The following is a 20,804-nucleotide window of genomic DNA, read 5'->3' on the forward strand; positions in this document are numbered from 1 at the left end:
AGAACAGAATTAAAAGAGCAAATATTCAAGCTCTTGGGTTTCAAAAGGGACTTAGTACTTCCAAAGGGATGTGAAACTTATCAGAAAGTCAGTGATGAAAACAAAACAAAAACTTGAAAATCCACAGGAGGAAAAAAATATCCAGAAACAGGAAGGCCAGAGGTCACTAATCACTCAACAACATCTACCCCAAGGCACACCATCATCAAACTCTCAAAAGTTAAAGGCAAAAAGAATACCCTCAAGGTAGCAAGAGTTCCCAGTGTCCCGAGGGCAGACTTATTCTTGTGTGCGGACAGTAGCATGGGAGTTCCAAGAGCTAAAGGGGAAAGACCTAGAACCAAAGTGAGTGCATTAGCTGCTTCCATCATCACGGAGACAACACCTGGCCTGGACAGCCCGGAGAAGGAAAGATTTGAGACTCGTTCTGGGGGACTCAGTCCGCCATGGCAGGGAGAACACAGTGACCTGGCTACTTTATCTTGGGCCAGAATGCAGAGAAAAAGGGAATGCCAGCACTTGTCCCTGTGCCTGTTGGCTTTTGTCAGCTTGACATAAACCTAGACCTATCTTGGAAGATGGAATCTTAATTAAGAAAATGCTTCCATAGGATTGTCCTGGAGGCAAGTCTTTTGGGCATTTTCTTAACTGATGACTGGTGGGGAGGGCTCAGCCTATGGTGAGTGGTTCCATTCCTGAGCAGGTGGTCCTGGGGTGCCTAAGAAAGCAGACTGAACAAGTCTGGAGAAGCAGGTTAGTGGACAGCACCCCACCATTGTAAATAGAAATGGATTAACTGTCCAGTTAAAACACAGAGTAACCATACTAACGCTACACTCCCTACCTCCAAATTGCTTATAGTAAGAACTCGCTTTACCTCTGAAGGGCACACATAGACTGAAGTCAGTGGATGGATGGAATAAGATATTCTATGCAAATGGTATCCAGAATAAATAAAAAGTGCCCATACTTAGATGAGTTATTAGAGACATTTAAATTAGAATCAGGGAAAAAGAGCCAGGAAGGTCGTTATATAATTTTAAAACCGGCAATTCAGCAAGGTGAAATGATTTTAAATATATATGTACCCAGATCTCAAGGCCTAAATAATAAGACAAATGTTAATAGGCCTAAAGGTAGCGGTAGACCACAATACCATAATAGAAAGAACTCTAGCTTGTATTATCAGCAGTGGATGATAATACAGAGAGTCCATAAAGAACAGACACAGTTAAGTTGCACCCAGTGCCAAGTCTAACTAATAGACATCTATAGAACATGCCATCAACGAGCATTCTTAACAACACATTCTCTGGGATAAATCATATAAGCCGGAAAACAAGTCTCAGCACATTTTTAAAGAAATGATATCAGGTATTCTAGCTATGTTCTTTTCCTCCCTCCTTTCTTCCACACAAAACAGAATCAGCATACAGAAATCTGCAGCACCAGGCTGGGGGTATAGAACATGCTTTGTATCTGTAAGGTCCTAGGTCCAGTTGTGACGTTCCCAGCACCAAGCTCAATCAGAAGCATTGCTGTTTGCTAGTAGGTGGTTAATTATAGCAGAAATCAAGAGGTGAGGGCCTGAATGGCTGAAGTATTTGTTGTGCAATCATGAAGACCAAAATTCTAATCTCTAGCATCAATGTAAAAGCTGGACATGGTAGCACACATTTGTAACCCCAATGCTGGGGGAGCAGAAATAGGAAGATCCCCAAGTATGAGCCAGTCTAGCCAGTTGGTGATCTCCAGGGTTTATAAGAGACCCTATCTCGGCTCTGTTGGTCTCCTTTTGGAGCTCTTGTCCCCTCCAGGTCTTTCTATCTTCCCCTTCTTTCATAAAGTTCCATGCATTCTGCCTCCTACCCCCCCAAAAAATGGGCACTGGGGCCCTGCAGAGACTGATACCCCAACCAAGGACCAGGCATGGACAGGACCTAGACCCCCTGTTCAGATGTAGCCCATAGACTCAGTCTCCAAGTGGGTTCCCTAGTAAGGGGAGCAGGGGCTTTCTCTGATATAAACTCAGTGGCAGGCTCTTTGATCACCTCTCCCTGGGGGATGCAGCCTTGCCAGGCCACAGTGGAAGATAATGCAGCCAGGCCTGATGAGACCTGATGGGCTAGGGTCAGATAGAAGGGGAGGAGGACCTCCCCTATCAGTGGACTAGGGAGATGGGCATGGGAGGAGAAAAGAGAGGAAGGGAGGGATTGGGAGGAGATGAGGAAGGGGGTCACAGCAGGGATACAAAGTGGATAAATTGTAATAACTAATTAATAAATTTTTTTAAAAGAGACCCTATTTCAAAGAGTAAGGTGGAAAGAGATAGAGGAAGTTACTTGACGTCAACCTCTGTTCTCCATACATGAATGCATGGGATAGCTTATTTGCACACACACACAAAATAAAATAAAATAAAATAAAATAAAATAAAATAAAATAAAATAAAATAAAATAAAATAAAGCAATAAAGAATGAAATCAAGAGCTGGGCATGGTAATACATACTTATAATTCCAGCCTTGAAAAGCAGAGGTAGGCGAATCATGAGTTCAAGGCCACCTTTCATTACATAGTAAGACTCCCCCTCGAACAAACAAACAGAATCAAGACTAGCTGCAAAACAATGAAACACTTGGGAATAAGTTTAAAGAGGTAAGAGATCTCTGCCTCCCTCAACCCTATGAAACATTGATGTAGAAATGGAAAAGACATCCAAAACAAACTTATTGTAGATTTGTGGAATGAGAGACTCCGTGCTATTAAAATGCCCATAAAACCCACAGGACTACGGATTTATGTAACCTTTATCAATATGCCAATGATATTGTTCAAATACCTGGAAATAAAAGTTTTAAAATTTGTACAAGACTACAAAACAAAAACGCTAATAACAGTTTTGAGCAAAAAGAACAACTTCAAATCTGTTACTATGCTACAGTAACTAAAATAATATGGATAGCCAGGTGTGCCTGCACATGCTTTTAATCCCGGAACCCATGAGGTAGAGGCAGAAGAATCTTATCCTAGTCTACATAGTAAGCTCCAGGACAGCCATGACTACCTGTGTGAAAAACAAAACTGCAACAAAACACACAGGACTGGCATAAAAGCACCCGCAGAAGAGTGAGCCACATGGCTCTTCTACTCCCCTCTACCCACAGCCATAAATAGTGCTAGGAGATGTGAACCACCACATGCAGAGGAACAGGATAATGTCTGTATCTCACCAGTTCCAAAGGACAACTCAGGATGGACGTGGTGGCACATGTCTTTAATCCCAGCACTCTGGGAGGCAGAGGCAGATGGATCTCTGAGTTCAAGGCCAGCCTGGTATACAGAGTGATCCAGTACAGCCAAGGCTAGAACAGGAAAAGGAAGCGCAAGGCTGACAACCTAGTTTGATTCCTAGAACCCACAGTAAAAGGAGAGAACTGCATCTTAAAAGTTGTCCTCTGGGCCCTAGGGAAGAGGACAAAAGAAGAAACATTGGAAGTAGGAGGAGACAAGGAACAGAACAGGAGCCTTCCACAGGGGGCCTCTGAAAGGCTCTGTCCATCAAGGTATCGAATTAGATACTGAGACTCATAGCCAAACTTTGGGCAGAGTGCAGGAAACCTAATGGAAGAAGAGGGAGATAAAAAGACCTGCAGGGGACAGGAACTCCACAAGGAGAACAACAGAACCAAAAAACCTGGGCCCAGTGGGCCTGCAGAGACCGATACTCCAACCAAGGACCATGCTTGAAGAGGACCTAGAGCCCCTGATCAGAGGAAGCCCATAGGCTATTCAGTTTCCAAATGGTTCCTAGTAAGGGGAGCAGGGGCTGTCTCTGACATGAACTCAGTGGCTGGCTTTTTGATCACCTCCCCCTGTGAGGAGTGCAGCCTTACCAGGCCACAGATGAAGAGAATTCACCCAGTCCTGATGAGACCTGATAGGCTAGGATTAGATGGAAAGGGAGGAAGATCTCCCCTATCAGTGGACTAAAGAAGGGGTATAGGGGGAAAAAAGGGAGGACGGGTGGTACTGGGAGGAGATGAAGGAGGGGGCTATAAGGGACACAGGGTGAATAAATTATAATAAATAAATAGATTAATTTTAAAAAAGTTTTCATCTGACCTCCATAGTAGTGTTGTAGTAGGCATGCATCTTTGTGTGTGTGACAATACCCAGCCTCAAAAATAAATAAAAAGCAACTTCTTAAAAATAAATGTCTCATCATATGTTAATCATGTTTCCAGCACTGTGACGAATACATGGGTAAATTAATAAGAAAGAAGCTTTCATTCCGCTCATGGTTTGATCAGTGTCAACCCACAGATCATTAGCCCTCTTACCTTTGCACTTAAGGTAAGACAGACCTGGACTAAACCTAGAATGAATGTATTTCCTCGATCATTAACATTTTTCAGCCTTGTTTTTCTTCCTGGTGTAATTCATATGGTTCCTAGTAGATTTTGCTATACTGCAGGAGGGTTTGGAATTATGTAAATCAAGTCAGGAATCATTATCAGGAATTATCATCTTTGTAAGATTCTGCAGGAAATCTCCCCAATGCATTATGCCAGACATATGAGACAAACATAGGAAGGCAACAGAGCAATAATAAGCAGTTTCAAGGCAAAATCCCTAGGGTTTAGCTTAAACCAGGGACACGCCCACTCATCAGCTGTGCAAAAACTAGTGGACTGCTTCCAGGAAGCTCCTTGCTTGCCATAGGCCTCTTCTGCATGCGGTGCTCCCGGCAATATGGGCATCATGTGGTGTTTATGTAATATATATGCATACTATAAAATTTAAATCAGGTTAAGTGTACCTATTGCAAAAATTTCCTTGTGGTGAACATGTCCAAAGGTCTGCAGGACAGCCAGGGGGTACACAGAAAGCCCCTGTCCTGAAAAACAAAACAACAGGCTGGTGAGATGGCTCAGCAGTTAAGAGGACTGGCTGTTCTTCCAAACATCCGGAGTTCAATTCCCAGCAACCACATGGTGTGCTCAAGACCATTTATAAAGGCATCTGATGCCCTCTTTTGGCATGCAGGTGTACATGCAGACAGAGCACTCACATATAAAACAAAAACACTCACATTTTAAAAAAGGAAAAACAAAACAACAACAGCAAAACCAAGAGCCAGAAAACATAAAGTTAGCTCTGAGTCCGTTACTGGAGCCGAGAGATAAACCACCCCCCTGGCTTTGGGGGCCAGAGCTTCTGGCTCTATGCTTCATGCTGTTGCTCCATTTTCAGATTCGCTGCTCTTGGGTGATCTGTTGTACATTTGTGTGTGGTAGCAATAGAAGTGCCCACCTATGTAAGCACATGTGGCCAGCAGAAGTCGACATTGGCATTCTTTCCTCTATCATTTTCTATGTCCCTGCCTATTGAAGGTCAGCTTCAACATCACAGGGTAAACTGAGGTAGAACATAAAGCCGGTGACTGAGGACTGGCACTGATTGTAGCCAGTGATGGAGAAAAAGAAGAAAGGAGAAAAAAACTCATAAACAAAAACACACACACACTTAGAATATGAAGCAAGACAAGCTCCAGTTAGCAAGCTCTAACAACTTTATTTATACACACACACACACACACATACATACACACACACATAAATACATACTGAATGATGGAGCAAAGCTCCAATGAGCAGGCTTCTACCATCTTTACATATATACACATATACCTATTGGGTGAATGAGGCAAACTCCAATGCACAAGCTAAAAAAAAAAAAAAAAAACAAACCCCCCCTTTTTTTTTTTTAACCACAGCTTATATATCTCAGCAAAATCTTTCAAGCAGTATGAAAATAGCAATGTGATTACATTCTATTTTTCTTTTAGTGAATGATTGTGGGAAAACAGTATGTTCCCCAGTACCTTTACATGAAAACACTGTATGTATTACAGGTGAAGAAAACAAATGATTCCCAAGAACCCACATACATTCATAACTAAGCAATCTGTTATAGATTAACAAAGTGAAAGCAAGCAAAGTAGTTTTCTCAGCCAGTTTCTCTAACTGCCAGGCTGCAATTTGCCATTACAAAAAAAGAATCAATTATTTTAAAATTTGTCTTAAAAAGTAATCTTATAAAAATCTTAAAAGAATCATAAATCTAAACTTTTATATAAAAACAATCAGCCGTTTCTACTTTAAATCCTCAGGGTGCACATCTACTCATTTATAATGTTTTATTAAATCACATCAGGAAGCTGAGGGTGAAAATGGGTACAAGAAATTAATCATCATCTTGCTCACCAACCCAGCTTCAGCAAGAGAGAGGCATGTCAGCCAGTACCAGCTGGGCTGCCATTGTTCTTGTTCTTTGACCTCCTTAACTCAAGCCAGGTGTGGTAGCACTTGCTTTTAATCTCAGCACTAGGCAGGCAGAGCCAGGCAGATCTTTGTGAGTTCAAGGCTAGCCGGGTCTACAAACTGAGTCCAGGAGAGCCAGGGATGTTACACAGAAAAACCCTGTCTCAAAACAACGACAAAGTCTCTAGCTCAGCTATTAAGAGTGTGCCTTTCTGAACTTCAAATTGTTCCCTAAAATTTTCTACATCAGAGACACTAACAAAAGTGCTGTTATTATTGTAAAGGCAGTGATGCTGCCCACTGAGGGACTGGAAGCCCACTTAGAGTTTTCCTACAACTCATGTATTAAGAAGGATGTAAAGACCACAAGAGCATCAAGCAGAGCAATGCTTCGTAACAGCATGAGGTCCTCAGGACACATAGTCTTTGGAGCTCTGCATCTCTGAGGCACAACCATTGTGGTTGTGCTAAATAGTGGGCCACATTTCATGAGTTCTAATGCCATTTTGCTGTTCTTCCTGCATGGTCCTTGGAACCTGCCTCACGCTGAATCTCTTGCTGAAGCTGGATTTCATTATCTAGATTAGAATGAATAGCCAGGGAGCCCTCAGAATCTACCTGTCTCCAATTCTGGTGCTGGAGTTACAAATGTGTGTTGTGCCCAGGTTTCTTTGTGGGTACTAGGGATCTTAATGCTGGGGTTGGTCTGGTGCTGTTGTGTATTCAAATGCTAAATGCTACCCCTCTCCACTCCCCCCCTCGATCTGGTTACAGTCCAGCCCCCCACATTCTCAAGTGATGTTGCATAAACTTTGCTCCCCTGTTATCTCTGATTTGTTAATAAAGTTGCTGATAGCCAATTACTGGACAGAATAGAAGTAGGTAGAGCTTCAGTTCCTGGGCTGGGGATCAGAAGTAGGGACCATGAGGCTGGAAGAAGTGGTGGGGAAAGAGAAGAGAAAGAAAGAAGATGGAAAAAGAGAGGACATGTTTTGACGGAGCAGATCCAGTACAGACAGGACTACTGATTGGCAAATAACTTGGGGATTACAACTGGGAAATAGGCAAACTATCTTAGAAAATTAGTTTAAATCATGCCAGCTCAGTTATTTTGTTAAAGATGTTTAAATAACTCGATAGGCCTCTGTCCCTCGGTTATTGGGGGGCGAGCCAGGGTAGAGCCCTCTAGAATTTAAGAAAAATACCACAACATCTTAACTCAGGTTCTCACTTGCACAGCAAGTGCTTCCCCCGCTGGGCCGTTCCCAGCCTCAGATGCAAATTTATCCGGCAGAATTTTCACTTCAGCTGTTACAGTTTTCATCTGCAGAATTTTAGTTTCTTCTTTATGCTCCCCCCCAAACACACACACGTGAGCTATTGCCTGTAGGTAAGGTTGGCCTTAAACTTAACATGTCCTGTCTCAACCTCCTGAGTGCTATGACACCAGAGTTATACGTGTTTTATGTTCATGCTTCCTTTGAATGTTATTTATGGAATTTATAATATTATTGTATATTACTTAACATCCTTGTCTAATCCTGTTTCCTTTCATTTTTGAGCTTGCCTCTGTCAAAGGGTCTCACTGGTATATATTCACATATTACATCTTTACATCTCTAGTAAGTTTTTATTGCTTGCTAGACATTGTAATTTTACATGGATGGGCTCTGTTTTGTTGTTTCCCTTTAAAGAACGTTGGACCTTTTTTCTAGCAGGTAGATGAAGTACTTGTAACTAATTTGATCCTATGTCTTAAGAGATCTTTTGGAGTACTTAAGTGGATGTCCACTGTTCTAGTTCTAAGTTGTCTTCATTTCTAAGGTGTGGCCTCCTGGAGTCTCTAAAGAATACCCATGCAATTATTGAGGTCTCTCCTCTCTTGCTGGATGGAACTGACTGAGTCACACCTCATGTGAGTTCTGCAATTTTGGAGATTCTGATAATTTTCTTGAAAGTTTTTCTTTAAAAAATGTCATTGCATTTGTGTAGTTCTGTGTTTATGTTTGTATTGCGTGGGCACACACATGCCACAGCACATGTGTAGAGGTCAGAGGACAACTAGTGGTGATTGGTTTTCTCCTTTCACCATGTGGGCTGTGGGGATTGAACTCAGTCTGTCAGGCTGGGCAGTAGATGCCTTTACCATTGAGCTGTGTTATCAGCCCTAGTTGTTCTTGCTGAGCTACACAGAGTTTCTATGTGTAGACTGATGCTTAGTCATAGACTCAAGACCTCGGTTTGCATTGCTCAGGAGCTGTTTGGCTTTGTTTTTGCATAGCTCCATCCTCCATAGGACTCTAGTCAATAAATTGAAACTTTATCTACTCTGATATCTTTCTTCCCATTGCAGCAAGATAGCTAGGTCCCTTTGGGCTCTCCCTTCTTATACAAAACTCTACTACTCACAGGAAGGAAGCATGTGTAATGGTGTAGATTAATTAATTTGCTCCCGCTTTCTCAGATGTAAAACACTGCAATCCCAAATGTTCTTTGACAGTTACTCCCTTTATTTTGCCCAGTTTTATAGTTGTAACAAGTTAAATAGCTCTTAATATCTCAAGACCATTATAGATATTCTCTTGGTGGTTGCCTTAATGAGAAAGGAAGAGAGAGTTTCATAAAGTCAAGGATTCTACAAAACAACCAGGAAGTAGAGGAATCAGAAATTTGTTTTATGATAATGGCCAATGTGGAACAGGTGCTATCCTGGAAAAAACTCAGAAAAACACAGAAAGCCTGTGTGGAAGTATGCTTAATATGGTCCTGGGGCCCTGCCTCATACCCATCCCCATTCACCTTATTGTTAGGTCATTTCTGTACCTTTTGCTTTCCTGGTATCATGAATACATACTTGTAAAAGATTGATTCCCAGACAGGAAAATGCTGACATCTGTATAAATGACAGGCATGTAGTCCTTTGCTGAGATTTGAGAAAGCATGAAAAGGCCTGGCAAGACTGGTAACCCTGAAGGGCTTTGGGGAATCATTATGCCATGTGGCCAGGTTTATCCTTTGTACCTCTTCCCTTCTTTCCCGCTTCTGTCTGCAGTTTTGATCATGTGCCTTTCCTCATGCATGACTATGACTTGACTAGAACAACCAATATTAAAGAGGTCCTTCCATCAGCTGCTTATAACCACACTGCCAACTTCAACTGGACTTTCCTGTCAACTCTGAATGCCGGCAAATGGTTCATAAAGGTAAGACTCACATCCTCTGCTTTTGTGAATTTGTGTGGAAGCCCTCCTCTGAAGGTTCATGTGCTGCTCCTGGAGATAAAGGTGAAAGGTAAAGAAGTTAAGAGCATACAGAGTCCCTCCTAGTTTAGAAGCAGGGCTATCACATTTTCTGGTGATACAGTGGGTCAGCATATACTAGAAAGGCTGTTGTAAACTTGTAAACTCAACCCTTACTGTTTATTTTATGTATTTCATAATCATTGATAATGTGTTTGCAATGCACATAGCACTTTCCAAGTAATTTGAATATCTCACAGTCTTTATGAAGCAGACTAAGAGACACATTTATTCCTGAGTTCTTGCTTTTCAACAAATATGTGTTAAGTATCTACTGGGTACAAGGCACATGGGATATGATGACGAATAACCCAAATGGAGCATTATAAGAAGTATAATGACAGCCCAAAGGGAGGAGCATTAGAAATGGGCAGTTACTATACAATATGATACTGCCAGCTAAGGTAAACTTCTCATTGTTTCAGAAGCATGTAACAGGACGAGAGACTCTGGAAGAAGACGGGCTAAATAAGGAGATAGTAATAGATAAAGCATACATTATATACGATATAATTTTGAGTCACCTTCTTAAGGAAGTTTTGTATATCAAGGAACTATTATGCTACAGGAAGATTGTTACCAAGGAGAACCATGGATGATGGTGGCAATGTATTTCAGAGATACATTAGCCAGTGTGTGTATGGGGAGCAGGAAGAAGGATGGAGGAAAGAATAGAAAAAGAAGACTGAAGGAAGAAATAGTTGGGAGAAGAATCAATAAAGCATGCAGAGGGGAGACTTGGCAAAGTTGAAATAACAAGCTAGAGTAAATTCAAGGAGGTGAAGAGTACAGTGGAAGGTCAAGACTGCTCTCCTGATAAACAAAATAACATGTTTTCCAGCTTGTCTTATGACTGGGGAAAACTCCTGAAGCCTCCGTTCTACTCAACCAGCTATAGTCATCAGAGGCTCTGATCTTGAAAATAATCATCTTACTAGGATAAACAGTGTGTGCTCATTCTAAGAGCTGGGTGATTATGTAAAAAGCAGTGAAGGATTAAAGTAAAGATGGTCTTATCTTTACAGACCCCAGTTCACACTCTAACGGATAGAGTAAGAGATAGCTGGAAGTAGATTTGTAACAACCATGTCTCCTCAAAATGTTTGTCCCTATAGGAGGATGTAAACTGTAATGCTACTTCCTTATGTGAAAAGAAAGTGATGACCAGGTGTGGTGGAGCACACCATTAATCCCAGTTCTTAGAAGAGGCTGGTAGACCTCTGTAAGCCAGGGCTACAGAGCCCTGTGTCAAATCTCAAATAATCATCATACTAATAATGAAATTATTCCATATTTCTATATATAAAATGTATTTCTATATATATCTATGTGATATGTCTCATGATTCATAAATACATGAGCACATAAAACTATAAACGCTCCATTAGCATGCATATTAGATTTGTCAGTCATCATCAGCATTTTATCATTTCCTTTTTACATTTTATTCATTATGTATGTGTGTGTGCATAAGTGCATGTGTGTGAGAGCATATGAGTGGAGAGGAGATCAGAGGACAATTTGCAGGAGTCAGTCCTCTCATCTTACAATGTAGGTCTCAGAGATCAAACTCATGTCATGAGGCTTGCTGGCAGAGGCTGTTGTAGGTGCCTTTACCTGGTGAGCCATCTTGCTGACCCAGATAATGTTTAACAATGTGCCTTCGACATGAAAAGGCCAGTCTATATCAGACATATACAACATTGCTCCAAAAGTCTTATTAGGATTTGTAGAATTAAACATAGTCCTAAAGATGAGCCAAAGTTTCATTAAACTGGGATGTTTGATGTTTAGTGTGTGGTATTTTAATCTAATGGATAACTTTTCTGGGTTGTTCTTATTTGAACTTTATGGTCTTCATTACCAAAAGACAATAATAGTTATTTTCCATGGTTTGATTCCACCTGAGGCCTGTGGCATGTAATAGTTAATGTTTCTGTTAAATATTGTTCTTGGTTTGGGTTTTCAAAACCTTCCTTCAATACATCTCTTAAGGCTGGGAATGTAGCTCAGTGATAGAGCTTTTGCCTGGAATATTCAAGGTCTTGGGTTTGAGCCTCAAAGCTTCAAAAGAACAATGGAAGCCCAGCTATTTTCTGTTTCGAGATTCTGAGTTTAGTTATAAGTGGTAAGACTAGGTGTGTTGCTATGATAGATTTTGGTGTTTTTTTTTTTTTTTTTTTAACCAAAAGCTTTATTTTAGCATGTTAAGTGGTGTGTATGTAGCATTTAGTTTTACTATGTCTGTGAAACCTGGAGTTCAGATTTGGTTTATTTGGGAAACTTTAAGTTTCACTGTGGGACTTTCTTTGCTTTCTTCTGATGTGTCAGTAGAAGATAGTTGAAATGTTATCTGTGATTTAAAATATTTAAAGGGGTAATATTTTGCAGTAAATCATTTTGCTGTTGTCTTAAGGTTTCTGTTGCTGTGAGGAGATAATACGACCACAGCAGCTCTTATAAAGGAAAGCATTTAATTGGGACAGGCTTACAGGTCAGAGGTGCAGTCTATTGTCGTGGTTGGAAATACGGTGGCATGCAGGCAGGCCTGTCCATGGATGTCATTGTTCCAGTCTTGTTCATGCAGCCATTTCTAGGAGAGACTGTTTCTTAGCAGATCCCCTGCTCCTCTGGCTCTGATCATCTAATAGTGCCAATTATTTCAGAAATCATCTCATCATTATTACTGTAAAATAATAAGTTCATCTTCACTAGTATTTTTAACCTAATACTTATATAGGCAGTTTTCTTGATTTCATGAGAAGTAGTTATTGTCTTTATATAGGTAACACTGTGACAATAAACCAGATAGTTTGCTTTGCAATGATTTTTAGTATTTTTTTTTCCAAATATCAATTACATCTGTATCTTTAATAGGGACCCAGGGTCTGTCGTATTGGATTGACTAGAATATATCCTTAAATGTGATCCTGAAGCCTTGATATCACAGTTTGCTAACCGTGACTGCAGGGAAAGTAAAACAGATTATGGAATATATGCAAATGGATGCATCGCCATGTAAAGTAGAGGTGGAATGAAAGCATTTCTTTCTAAATTGAGGGGTCAGTGAGATAAGACCAAAATACAAAGGATGTTTTACACAAGCATAATGTAATATTCAGACTTTTGTTTTGTTTTTCGAGACAGGGTTTTTCTATGTAGTCTTGGCTGTTCTGGAACTCACTCTGTAGACCAGGCTGGCCTTAAACTCACAAAGATCTGCCTGCCCCTGCCTTCCAAGTGCTGGGATCAAAGGTGTGCACCAAGAAGATGGCTGGCCACATCTTCATCCACACACTGGAAGCAGAGAGGATAAAGCAAGAAGTGGGTGACAACAGTCCAAAGATGTGCATGCCCCAAACTTGGAATTTATTAATATATTACTGGGCATGGTAAAAGCCTTCTGCACATGTAATCAAGGTTATGGACCTTCAGGAGATGAAATTATCCTGACTTTCCAGATGACCCCTGTCTACTCAGTCCTTTAAAAAAGACTTTCTTAGATGTGACCAGAAGGATTTTACCAGTGGAGAAGAGAGATACAAAAGAGGTTCGAAGTGTGTCAGGGACTCAACCATCAGCTGCAAGCTTTGAAGATAGAAGAAAGAGCCTTTGCGCCAAGGAATGTAGATAACCCCTGAAAGATGGCAGGACCTCAACTTATGGAGGCTCCCCAAGTCACAGGGAACTGACTTCTGCCAATAATGTGACTGAGCACGAATGTTCTCTAGAGACTCTGGAGTGATGTGGAACTTGGTTGACACCTTGATTTAAGTCACACGAGACCCATAAAGAACTTCTGATCTATAAAACAAAACAAAACCCACAGGAAAAAAAAATATCTATGTTGTTTTAAGTCACTAAGTTTGTGTTAGTTTGTTATAACATAATACAAAATTGATCATGGTCAGATGTGGCAGTGCAAGCTCTAGGCCCAGCACTCAGGAGATGAGGAAAGAGGATCACAAGTGTGAGGCCAGCCTGAGCTACACGGTGAGTCTAAGGTGAGGCTTGACTGTCTCAAAAGCAAACTAATCATGAAATAATGACTGTCTTTAACCATGATGACAGTGCTATATGGACATAGACAGAAAACACTTCAACTAAATAAGCTTCTCAAATCAATAAACACTGGTTCAACATGAAACTCTTTCTTCTCCTTGAGATAAGACCACTTTATATAGTCCTGGCTGTCCTGGAACTCATTATGTTGATCTTGAACTCACAGAGATCTGCTTGCCTCTGCCTCCTGCAATTAAAGGTGTGTGCCACCATGCCTGGTGTGAAAACTCTTTCAGTATAACTTATCATGGTAATAATCTAAAGAAAAAGTATGTAATCACTTAAATTTATATATCAAAGCATTCAACAAAATTCCACTTGTATTGAAAAATGTGTGTATGTGTGTGTTCATGTATGAACACATGTGTGTATACATATGGCAGCCAGAGATTGTTGTTAGATTATCTTCCCAAAGCAGTTTCCACTTTATTTGAGGCAAGGTTTCTCACTGAACCTGGAACTGGCCAGTGAGCCTCGGGCACCCTCCTGTCAATGCTCCCTAAGTACTATGATTATAGGCAGGCATTACCACAGCTGGCTCTTCATATGGGGAATCTGAACTCAGAGCCTCAGGCTTGTGCAGCAAGCACTCTATTGACTAAGCCATTTCCCTGGTTCCTGTGATGGAACGCTATTAATGAACTAGGAGTAGGAAATAAAGAACTTCAAAACACCTCCAACTAACACCATTTCCTCATAGTAAGAAGATGAACACTGGCCTCCAAAGATGAGGAATAAGCAAAGTGCCTCTCTTCACCACTCCCATGAGCAGCATGCTGGAAATTATGTACAGTATATTCAACACATAAAAAGAACTTAAGGGATGCAAGCATGGAAACCTGAATTTGTACATTTAGTAACCATGTAAAAAGCTAGGCATAATGATTAATATCTCTAGACCCAGCACTGAGGAGACAGGGACATGAGGATCCCTGGCTGTTGCCCAACCAGATAGCCAAATCGGCACACTCCAGGTTTCAGGAGAGATCCTGTCTCAAAAATAAGGTGGAGAGAGATTTGAGAAAGATGTCCAACATCAACCTCCAGTCTCCACATGCACACACACGTGAATATGCTCAACACATGTTCCTACACATGTCTGCACACCTAAACACATCCACATACACACTAAAAGATAATAAAAATGAACTGTGTGTTCTCATGGTATATAATAGTCAGTTTTTGTTTATTTGTTTGCTTGTTTGCTTTTGCAGTGATGAAGATCAAATCTAAGGTCTTATGTATGCTAGACATGTGTTCTTCCACAGGCTGTTTTGAAATCTGTCTGTATCATGTAATGGATCAATCAGACTAATTAACCCATGCTTTACCATACATGATACTTTTGTTGTGGTGAGAATGCTTCAATTATGCTCTAGTATTATTATTTTAAAAAAACCACCAAGTTTTAAAATTATAGTCAGCATATAGCAAACAAAGCTCTTCAAATCACTCTGTCTAGATAAAGTTTTGTATACTTTGACTAACATCTCCCCAGCATTCCATTACTACCACCAGTTCTGTAGCAATCACTATTTTATTTTCTGCCTTTATCAGTAAAGCCTTCTTAAATTCCACACATTAATGAAACTAGCATCTTTCACTATACCAGGCTTACTTCACTTAGCATGATGTCCTGCAAGGTGATCCATGTTAACTCAAATGACATAATTTCTTTATTTTTAAGACTAAATAGCATTCCATCCATTCCAACATGATGGATGCATGTTGATTTCATGTTTGTCTACCACATATAATGCTCCTAAGAACATGGGGATGTAGATATTTTTACCTTTCTTAGTTGTATCTTATCATCCTTGTATGTTCTGATTTGATAGGCTTCAGTCTTTGTTTCCTTTGGGTTTTTGGTTGTTTGTAGGTTATTTCATCCAACCTTCAAGTTCAGAGAACCTTTTTTTAGTATATCCAGTCTACTAATAAGCCTATCAGATACAAGCTTACTCTTCAAAATAATGCTAAGGGCTGGTTGTGGTAGCATAGAACTAGAATCCCAGCAGTCAGGAGGCTGAGGCAGGAGGATTATAAAGTTGAAGCCACTCTAAACTACATAGCAAGATCTTGGCTCAAAGAAAATTCTAAGAAATACATAGATTACTACATCACTTTCCTGTTTTATAGTGTGGGCTATTAAAACTAAGATCATTGAACAAGAGTAGTATTGATTGTTAACCTACAAGATCTAGAATTACCCAAGAGATAAGCTTCCTGACACGTCTTTGAAGGATCATCTAGATTAGCCTGTGGATATGCCTGTAAAGGATTATCTTGATTGGGTTACTTGAATTGGAAATGACTGCATTAATTGTGGCAGCACTGTTCCCTGAATAAAAAAGAGGAAGCTAGCTGAACATTAGCTAGTCATCATTCTCTGCTTCCTGGCAGAGACACAATGTGACCAGATGCCCCAATTTCTGCTGCCATGCATTCCCTGAAACGATGGACTATACTCTCAAACTGTGAGCCAAAATAAACCCTTGCTCCTTTGCATTGCTTATTGATGAGAATTTTGTGTAACAATGAGAAAAGTAATACAGAAAATTGGCACTGAGAAGTGGGGTCCATTGTTGTGACCATGTGGTCTTCAGGCCTTTGGAACTGGTTTATAGGAGGATTTTGGAACTCTGGCCTAGAAAAGCCTTTGAATGCTGCAAATAGAGCTTAATGAGTGATTCTGGTAGGAGCTTGGAAGACAAGAATATGAAAAGAAACGTGGATGGTGTAGGCCCAACTTATGAGGTTTTAGAGAGATGCAAGGGTTCTCTCCAGAACTGGGCTAGAAGCCATTTATATTCTGGCAAAGAATCTGGCTACGTTATGCCAGTGAAAACTTGAATAAGGTTGAATTTAAATGAACATCAAGAAGTGTACTGAGTGAGGATTTTAACTGTGATCCAAGATGTATATGAGTACTATGGAAGACAGAACATGATATAAATTTATAGAAGAAAAAAAAATAGGCCATCAGAACTTCTTGCTATCAAAGTCTCATAAGTATGGGAATATTTAAGAAAAAGCTTCATGGAGGAGGAAGCGTTTGAACATGTAGAGTGAGATTTTTAGCAAGTTAATATCGTAAACAAATGAGGGAGTGGCAGAGCTGGAATTAAAGCCAGCGAGCCCTGAGACCAAAGCATGTGTTCTTACTATTCCCGAAAGCTGTGGCAGCAAGAGCCCACGTGGTGAGGCAGTGTGGTAGAAGGGGTAGGTGCTGCGTGTCACAGAAGAAAAGACTAAAAAGGAAAGTTAGGAACATGGAGGACGTTTGGTACATGTATAAGAAGTTTAGAATATCAAAGAAATCATCCCAAACCCTCAAATCACCAATGGAGATGACATTGTATTTTCCTTGTATGTCAGAGGGCGCAGTGGGTTTAGTGGTAATGGGAGCAATATGGAAGCAGAACCACAGAGCAGGAAGCTTGGGAGTGCTTTGACCAGAACCTGTTAAATGAATATTAATATTTAAGTAAAGTTGCTGGAAATTAGTACTGCAGCAGTTTTTCTTTAACCTAGCTGGTTCCCAAATAATTGACAGAGAGACTATGGTTTATTTAAATAGGTGTGAGTGCAGTACTGGGCATTATGAATCTGTTCTAATGCTCCATAGCCAACCTGTCTTCCTCCCAGCCCAAGTTCCCATAATATTTGGTCTTCTCTGGAATCAGCTCTTTCTCCTCGTGCCTCCTGGACCTCTCTTCCTTGTGGTGCAACCTCTCACTCCTCTCTCTTTCTCCTCCCCTCGCTGGAAATAGAAGTCCCACCCTATTCTCTCTAATGTCCAGGTACTTGCTGTCTAGCTTTATGGGCAAAGCAGAGAAATAATGGTGAGCATGTTTACACAAAATTGAGACAGGAGAGTCTTAGAATAAACATGACAATGCCATGTCCAGACTGAAACCAGATAGTGGGATGAAAAAGTCAGCATTTGAATACACAAGGGTAAACTTTGCACAGTGCACAATAACATTATGCCAGCAAGAACTAATATTTTCTTTGATACATTTATTTTTAGCATAAGCCATTTTTTGGCATGAAATCTTTATCAGAGGCTGATAAAAGAAGAGCAAGCAACCAGTCAATTGCACGGCTGACTGACCTACTGGAACTTGCGAAAAAGGAACAGAAGGTTGTGATATTTGATCTTTTCGGCCCTCCACCGGGGCATCCTCTCAGAGGCACGTTTGTGCGAAAAGTAGTACGGGTCATCCTTGACTCCAAAATTGAGCAACATCTGGTATGTGTTTCTTAGTATTTATGGCAGAGTCGGGAGGTGGGCAGCTTGTCCAGGAGCACGGTTGGATTTAACCTATGGTATAATGCCGGAGCCCGCCGGCAGAGTCGAATGGTTCTTGAGTAGGGAGTGAGGATTGAAAGAAAAAATAATAAACCAAAGCACTGCACATGGGCTCTTTCCGAGATGGCTCTAGTAGAAAACTAGTGGCCAGTTTATTCCAGTAGTCCCATTTTAAGTCAGAGCAAAAGCACCTCAGTACATGACTGAATTCATAGGGAAGTCAAGACCTCTTTACCTCAACCACCTGTCTGTATGATCCTCACACAAACAAAAGGTGTGAACTTAACAAGACATCCCATCTGCTGTCTCAAACAAAAGGAGACAGACTCAGCAGCTTATCACTGACTCCAGTGAAGGCCAGGGTGAAAGCATGTCTTTCTGCAGAGATCAAAATAACAAAGCAGCCTGGCAGACCAGAGGCTCCCCACAGGATAAGTCTTCTCTGAGATCTGCAAATGATTTTGCCTTCTTTGGAAATGGAAATTATTGTTTATACAGCTACAGATGGCAGTCCGAGAATGATCCAGTTAAAATGACTCCAGTAGGGAAAAATATTGAGACTGTTTGCTATTCTAAACCAAATACAGTATTGGTGCATTGTTAAAGAATGATTTATGAGTTGAGGAGATGGCTCCACGCATGAGGCACTTGGCAGGCAAGCATGAAGGTGGGAGTTTGGATGCTCAGAAGCCCTGTGGGAGCTTGACAGGCAGAGCAGCCACCTGTAATTCCCGCACCCGAGAGGCGGAGAGCACAGGGCAGTATTGCTAGCTAGACTAACTGGAATTGGCAAACTCCAGGTTCAGTGAGAGACCCCAGCTCAAAACTTAAATGGAAAACAATGAAGAAGCTACCTAGTGTCAATTTCCAGCCTCTACATGTGTGGGCACACATGTGCATGTGTACATGTAAATTCACATATATCTGAACATTCACACATTCATGCTACATACATATATACATGTCCAGGAAAAAAAGAGTAATATATATATGGCAGGCCTGGTCTTACATAACTGTAATTCCAGCTACTTTGGATGCTGAGGCCAGAGAAAGGCAAATTTAAAGCTTGAACTTACTATAGAGTAAGTTCAAGGCCAATTTGTACACTTTACAGCAAGACTTTTCCTTAAAATTAAATTTTTTTAAAGAGGGCTGGGGATATAGCTCACCAGCAGAACCCTTGCCTAGTGTGGTTGGGATGTGTTCAATCCCTAAAACCACACAAAAAATAACTCTGATGTGATCTGCCCCATGCTCAACCTAGGCCTATGGGCCTTCAGCAAAGTGCGGCTTTGAGGACTAGCTTTGAGAATCATGCAGAACAACCACTGGCTCTTAGTTGAGTGAAGATTTGGTCCTCATTTGTTTTGGGGTTCTTATTTTAGAATCACTCTCTTTATCTGCAAAGTAAATTTTCAAATTACTTACTTTCTCAAAATACATTAATGCTGTGAGTAAAACAAGTATGTATCTTTTTGCAAATAGAGCTCTTTCCACAGAGGAGTCACAGAGGCAGCCCTGTTACCATGAGACACCTAAGTAGCTCCTTTTAAGGTTAGCTGTTGACATCAGAAACTAAGGGATTGTTCTTTAACATTCATATCTATCAGTATTTTTTTTTCTCATAAGTGTCTAATCCATGGTCTTGCATACTAAGAAGATGCTCTACCTGAGCTACATCTCCAGGCCTCAATTACTCTTTCTATGAGTTTTTCTATACACTTGAGCCCTTGACTTACTATTAACCAGAGGGTGGAAAGGTCCTGGGGAAAACTCAATTCCACAGCAACCTTCCCCATTTTTAAGAGTTCATTAGACAACACAACTAATTTGATCATATTACCGAAGGGCTAGAATCTTTCCCTGCCTCCTGTAGACTACCACCAATAGTCTACAGGAATGGAGCTTCATCCATTCTCCCCGGGTGTTTGTGTCAGGAAAGCTGACCATCCACTGAAGGACTATCTGTTTCTTCTTGCAGATATTTTGGTTGCCGGGTCATGATAGGGGCTACGTCAGGAGCATGGCTCCTGGTTTTCAGCACGTGGGCCGTTTATGGTCCAATGATCGTCTTATGAAAGAGAATATTACTATAATAAATGTTGACTATAAAAGGTTGTTCTATGGTGGGCTGAGGTAAGTGTTTGACCACACCTCTTGGCATGCATTGTTGCTATAACATTCACAAAATATCAGTTCTACTTAGCTCCTTTTCCCCTTTATTTGGTTTCCTACCATCTTTGAATCCTCTGTTTTCTCATTGCTTCTTCTCGCTCCCTTCTTTTGACAACAAACATTTTCTATGTGTGGGTGATGTTCCTTCGTACCCGCTCACTACCTACTTTAAAGATCCATGTATTATTTTATGTGTGTGTTTCCCTGGTGTGTGGTATGTGCACATGTGCAGCAGCCAGGAAGGCTAGAAGAGGACATAGATCCCCTGGAACTGGAGTTACAAGGTGGTTGTGAGCCTCCGTGTAGGTGCTGGGATTTTAACCAGGGCCTTCTGGAAGAGCAGGCAGTGCTTTTACCAGCTGAGCCATCTCTCTAGACACTCCACACGTATTTTTATATACTTGGTATATACATTTTACTCTGTACTTTTATAAAATTGATTATTTAAGATTCAGTAGTTAAGTGAGATCATACAATATTTGTCTTTCTACCTCAGTCTTATTTTATGTAACATAGTGTTTGCCAGGTTTATCCATATTGGGGCAGATAACAGAATTCCTTTTGTTAAAGGCTAAGTAGTATTCTATTGTACATAAGCACCATATTTAAAAATCCATTTCTCTTGGTG

General features: G+C 40.7%; 1 protein-coding gene across 1 annotated transcript in view; it reads left to right on the forward strand.

Annotated features, from left to right (window-relative positions):
- The window catches only part of Gdpd4 (glycerophosphodiester phosphodiesterase domain containing 4), a 66,046-nt gene that overhangs the window by 31,730 nt on the left and 13,512 nt on the right, over positions 1-20,804 (forward strand). Inside the window, exons 10-12 of the mRNA XM_021634814.2 lie at positions 9,378-9,528; positions 17,720-17,941; positions 19,983-20,137. Coding sequence (XP_021490489.1) covers positions 9,378-9,528; positions 17,720-17,941; positions 19,983-20,137 — 528 coding nt within the window. The remainder of the gene's footprint in view (positions 1-9,377; positions 9,529-17,719; positions 17,942-19,982; positions 20,138-20,804) is intronic.

Source organism: Meriones unguiculatus, chromosome 14, assembly GCF_030254825.1.
Source record: "Meriones unguiculatus strain TT.TT164.6M chromosome 14, Bangor_MerUng_6.1, whole genome shotgun sequence".
In the NCBI taxonomy this organism is placed as follows: Eukaryota; Metazoa; Chordata; class Mammalia; order Rodentia; family Muridae; genus Meriones; species Meriones unguiculatus.